General features: G+C 50.3%; 1 protein-coding gene across 1 annotated transcript in view; it reads right to left on the reverse strand.

Moving 5' to 3' along the window:
• The window catches only part of KIF26B (kinesin family member 26B), a 517,705-nt gene extending 516,953 nt beyond the window's left edge, over window positions 1-752 (reverse strand). The window contains exon 1 of the mRNA XM_027976327.2: window positions 239-752. Coding sequence (XP_027832128.1) covers window positions 239-301 — 63 coding nt within the window. The 5' untranslated portion in view covers window positions 302-752. The remainder of the gene's footprint in view (window positions 1-238) is intronic.
• Between the last annotated feature and the right edge of the window lie 5,248 nt (window positions 753-6,000).

The following is a 6,000-nucleotide window of genomic DNA, read 5'->3' on the forward strand; positions in this document are numbered from 1 at the left end:
GGGGAAGAGGAGGAACGAGAGGGTCGCAAAAATTCCGAGGGCAAGGCGAGTGTGAGGGCGTCCTCACGGGCAGACCCGCCTCCGCGCGCGCACGCCTAGCTGGCCCGGCCGAGGCGCCGCTGCAGCCGGAGGAGAGCTCGGAGCCGCCCTGCCCCGGCCGCACGTTACCCAGAAAGAGAGACCCCGGTCGGAAAAGAGTCTGGTAACACGTCTCCGCATTAGACCCGTCACAACTTACCCCGTATTTCTTGCCCCTGGTGGAGACTGCAAGCCTCTCTTTATTCCCAGCTATCGAATTCATGGTGGCTTTTCCAGAGGAGAGTATCTAAATGTTCCACCAACGCTACATCCAAAAGGTCTTCCAACCCAGGAGGATGCCCAGTGGTAGGAGGCTGTCTCTTGGCCCTCACGTCAAGGTGTCTTAATGGAGGGGTTGGGGGGATAAAAGCAGATGGACCCCAGAAGTAACAGCACTAATCTGCAGAAGGGTTGGAGTGCCCGGTTTATTCTTCTCTTCAAATAATGCTTTTCCTCCTCTTCTGCCTCCTCCAGTCACACGTTCTCTTTTCACGGTCACATCCAGATAATTGGCATTTTCCTTAGCCTAGTGAGTCCGTTTTCCTCCACGAGGGAAAAGACGAGTACAATCGGGGCACACGGCAGCTGCCGAGGAGGTGGGCGAGACCCCCGCCTCGCCTACCGCCAGCGAACCGGCTGTGGGAACTTGTCTCCTTTCGCGGAGCTTGGTAACTGAGTTCAAAGAAATTCTCCCAAAATATAAAGATCCAGATCGGGGAGGAGCCTCGGCGTGTGGGGGAGCCAATATCCGCCGTCCCGCTTTGCCTGACAGTTGCGCGAGGGCAGAGAGGGGCGGCGGTGTGGCCCGGCCGGCGTCCGCGGTCAGGGCGCGCGTGTGCGCCCAGGCGCAGCGCGGATCCTTGCGAACCGCGGCCCCGCCAGGGAGCCCGCCGCCTGGCTGCCGCCGCCGCCGAGCCTGCCGGGATCCATTTTATGTTGCGGCTCTCCTGCCTGACATTCCGAGGCCGAGAGCCGGGGGATGGGGTCGTAAATCTCGCGCGGTGCGGGGAAGTTGCTGGTGAGCCGCCCGGGTCCAGGGCTCTAATGAAACAGCACTGCGCGAGACTGGAGCTGGGGGCAGAGCCGAGCGAGCGCAGCCGGACAGAAATGCGCCCGAGCTTCCCCGCCCCCAAGTTCTTTCTCTTCCTGGCAAGGCTTGCAGTTCTGCCTTTGAAACGCCGTGTAAGAGGGATTGAGTCACAAACAAGTCCACAAATATGCCGAGTCCTCCCCCCGCCCTTTGTTCTCCTAGACCTGCCCTGCAAACCTTTTCTGGAATTGCCCTCCTAAGCCTGGCCGGCCGGGGGGCCACCCTCCCAAGCGCAGCGGGAGAACAGGGCCTTCGCCCCAGCCCGCCTGTGACCCAGTGTGCGCTGTGCCTCGCCGCCCAGGGCTGGGACGCACGAGCCCAGGTAGCAAGTGGGCAGCCACCCGGCAGGGAAACTGAGGGACGGCGCGGGCCTGGAAGGGGGGTGTGTGCGAGCCGGCCTTGGCCTCGTCTCGGTCGGGGGTCCCTTCGGCACCCGATCCCAGCTCTTCCAGCAGGCAGAGTCCACCGGGTCCCCGGAGCACCCGGTCATCGCCCTCTCCAGTTCCCCTCTGGCCCCCGGCGCAGAGCCCAGAGCCCAGGAAGCCGGCATTTGCCGGGCTCCACACGTAGCTGCTCCAGGGTGTCATTTTTCATCTCAGGAGAGGACAAATCTTCTAGTGAGCCCGCAGGTCTGTTTTGTCGTGACCTTTAATTAACACCCCGCGAGACGCCTCTTGAAGGACCGGCCCCGTGCGGGTATCACGTGAGGTGTAACGGCATCTCCGCGCCCGGGGGGTACCCGGCCTAGGGGCAGGCGAGGGTGCAAAGGACGCCTGGGGCTTTGCAGTCTCTAGTTTCCCTCTGAGATACGGAGGGGGCAGGAAGACAATATCCTAGGGTGCTGGAACCCTGTGGAAGTGGCAACGCCCCCCACACCTGCTTTCCTCGGGGGGAAATTCCTTCGTGCATCCCTCGCGCTGCCATCCACCACACTCCCCGCCCCCCGCCCTTCCCGCCGCAGCCCTTGCGTGGGAATGTTTCACAGCCACCACAGCGAGGTAAGAAGGTAAAAATGTAGATGTCGAAAACAGTGTGGAAGTTTCCATTACGTTCCTACTTCCATTTAAAAGTGGTCTTATCCAGAGAGGTCCTTATGGGGCAAGTACACCTCCGGGCAAGTGCCTGCTTCCGTCCATATCTGTATTCCGCGCAGGTGCTGCGGGAAACAGCATCGCCATTAGCTACGCCCTGCTCATCTGCCGAAAAGCAGCACGTGGCCAGGTGAAACGCACTAGCCCGTGAGCCGCGGGTGGGGAAGGTGAGGTGTCGAGGGAGAGTACTGAGGAGCTGGGAGATTCACCTTGGAGACGGAGACCAGAGGTGGTCTGATTTGCGTCCCAAAGTAGCTGTGGCTCTGAAGCCTGTTTGGTGAACTCGGAGCGCCCTCTGTTGATCAAAGTTTGCAACATGAAGCCCAGCAAGAGAGTTTGATATGAGGCTTTTAAAAAATGGATGTAAAATTTACATGCCGTGAAATGCACACTTTTTATGTGTACAGTCTATTAATTCTGATAAATGTACACTCCAGGGTAAGGCACCAACTCAATCAAGTTATATATCTCCATCACTCCAGAAAGTTCTTCCTGTGTCTTCCCAGGTGATCCCAATCCGTCATATAAAATCACGGTTCTGATTTATGTTGTATCACCATAGATTAGTTTTACCTGACTGAGAAGTTTTTGAGCGATATGTTGTTGATAGTATGGGTCTGTTTTCTGTGTGAACTCTGTTTTTCACTCCTGTCTCTCCGGCCTTCTTTTTGTTGATCGAATTGTTTAGTATTTCCCTTTCACCCCTCTATTAGCCTTTTAACTGTTCATTCAGTTAGCTCAATCGTATGAGACTCTGCGACCCCATGGACGGCAGCACACCAGGCCTCCGTGTCCATCAACAACTCCCAGAGCTTGCTCAAACTCATATCCATCAAGTTGGTGATGCCATCCAACCATCTTATTCTCTGTCGTTCCCTTCTCCTCCTATCTTCAATCTTTCCCAGTTCAGTTAAGTCATTCAGTTGTGTCCGACTCTTTGTGACCCCATGAACCACAGCAGGCCAGGCCTCCCTGTCCATCACCAACTCCCAACTCCCAAACCCATGTCAATCCAGTCGGTGATGCCAGCCAACCATCTCATCCTCTGTCGTCCCCTTCTCCTCCTGCCCTCAATCTTTCCCAGCATCATGGTCTTTTCAAATGAGTCAGCTCTTTGCATCAGGTGGCCAAAGTATTGGAGTTTCAGCTTCAATATCAGTCCTTCCAATGAACACCCAGGACTGATCTCCTTTAAGATGGACTGGTTGGACCTCCTTGCAGTCCAAGGGACTCTCAAGAGTCTTCTCCAACACCACAGTTTAAAAGCATCAATTCTTTGGGGCTCAGATTTCTTTATAGTCCAACTCTCACATCCATACATGACCACTGGAAAAACCATAGCCTGGACTAGACGGACCTTTGTTGGCAAAGTAATGTCTTTGCTTTTTAATATGCTGTCTAGGTTGGTCATAACTTTCATTCCAAGGAGTAAATGTCTTTAAATTACATGGCTGCAATCACCATCTACAGTGATTTTGGAGCCCAGAAAAATAAAGTCAGCTACTGTTCCCCATCGATTTCCCACGAAGTGATGGGACCAGATGCCATGGTCTTCGTTTTCTGAATGTTGAGCTTTAAGCCAACTTTTTCACTCTCCACTTTGACTTTCATCAAGAGGCTTTTTAGTTCCTCTTCACTTTCTGCCATAAGGGTGGTGTCATCTGCATATCTGAGGTTATTGATATTTCTCCTGGCAATCTTGATTCCAGCTTGTGCTTCTCCCAGCCCAGCGTTTCTCATGATGTACTCTGAATATAAGTTAAATAAGCAGGGTGACAATATACAGCCTTTACGTACTCCTTTTCCTATTTGAAACCAGTCTGCTGTTCCATGTCCAGTTCTAACTGTTGCTTCCTAACCTGCATACAGGTTTCTCAAGAGGCAGGTCAGGTGGTCTGGTATTCCCATCTCTTTCAGAATTTTCCAGTTTATTGTGATCCACACAGTCAAAGACTTTGGCATAGTCAATAAAGCAGAAATCGATGTTTTCTGGAACTCTCTTGCTTTTTCCATGATCCAACGGATGTTGGCAATTTGATTTCTGGTTCCTCTGCCTTTTCTAAAACCAGCTTGAACATCTGGAAGTTCACGGTTCACATATTGCTGAAGCCTGGCTTGGAAAATTTTGAACATGACTTTACTAGTGTGTGAGATGAGTGCAACTGTGCAGTAGTTTGAGCATTCTTTGGCATTGCCTTTCTTTGGGATTGGAATGAAAACTGACCTTTTGCAGTCCTGTGGCCACTGCTGAGTTTTCCAAATTTCCTGGCATATTGAATGTAACACTTTCAAAGCGTCATCTTTCAGGATTTGAAATAGCTCCATTGGAATTCTATCACCTCCACTAGCTTTGTTTGTAGTGATGCTTCCTAAGGCCCACTTGACTTCACATTCCAGGATATCTGGCTCTAGGTGAGTGATCACATCATCGTGATTATCTGGGTCATGAAGGTCTTTTTTGTAGAGTTCTTCTGTATATTCTTGCCCCCTTTTCTTAATAGCTTCTGCTTCTGTTAGGTCCCTACCATTTTTGTCCTTTATTGAGCCCATCTTTGCATGAAGTGTTCCCTTGGTATCTCTAATTTTCTTGAAGAGATCTCTAGTCTTTCCCATTCTGTTGTTTGCCTCTATTTCTTTGCATTGATCGCTGAGGTAGGCTTTCTTATATCTCCTTGCTATTCTTTGGAACTCTGCATTCAAATGGGTTTATCTTTCCTTTTCTCCTTTGCTTTTCACTTCCCTTCTTTTCACAGCTATTTTAAGGCCTCCTCAGACAGCCATTTTGCTTTTTTGCATTTCTTTTTCTTGGGGATGGTCTTAATTCCTGTCACCTCCATGCATAGTTCATCAGCCACTCTATCAGATCTAGTTCCTTAAATCTATTTCTCACTTCCACTGTATAGTCATAAGGGATTTCATTTAGGTCATACCTGAATGGTCTAGTGTTTTTCTCCATTTTCCCAGCATCAGGGTCTTTTCCAATGAGTCAGTTCTTCCCATCAGGTGGTCAAAGTATTGGAGTTTCAGCTTCAACACCAGTCCTTCCAATAAACACTCAGGACTGATCTCCTTTAGGATGGACTGATTTGACCTCCTTGCAGTCCAAGGGACTCTCAAGAGTCTTCTCCAACACCACAGTTCAAAAGCATCAGTTCTTTGGTGCTCAGCTTTCTTTATAGTCCAACTCTCACATCCATACATGACTACTGGAAAAACTATAGCTTTGACTAGATGGACCATTGTTGGTAAAGTAATGTCTTTGCTTTTTAGTATGCTGTCTAGGTTGGTCATAGCTTTTCTTCCAAGGAACAAGCATCTTTTAATTTCATGGCTGCAGTCACCATCTACAGTAATTTTGAAACCCAAGAAAATAAAGTCTGACACTGTTTCCAGTGTTTCCCCATCTATTTCCCATGAAGTGATGGGACCAGATGCCATGATCTTAGTTTCCTGAATGTTGAGTTGTAAGCCAACTTTTTCACTCTCCTCTCTCACTTTCATCAAGAGGCTCTTCTGTAAAGATTATAATATGCATCTTCAACTTGGGCTACTTAATTTTGTGCCACTTCACCTAAAATGTAAGAAATTTGCAACAGTATAATTCCATTTTGCCTCCCTCCTTTATGCTACTTCCCTGGGTCGGGAAGATCCCCTGGAGAAGGAAATGGCAACCCACTCCAGTACTCTTGCCTGGAGAATCCCATGGAGGGAGGAGCCTGGTAGGCTACAGTCCATGGGGTT

The sequence above is a fragment of the Ovis aries genome, chromosome 12, assembly GCF_016772045.2.
Source record: "Ovis aries strain OAR_USU_Benz2616 breed Rambouillet chromosome 12, ARS-UI_Ramb_v3.0, whole genome shotgun sequence".
Taxonomy (NCBI): domain Eukaryota; kingdom Metazoa; phylum Chordata; class Mammalia; order Artiodactyla; family Bovidae; genus Ovis; species Ovis aries.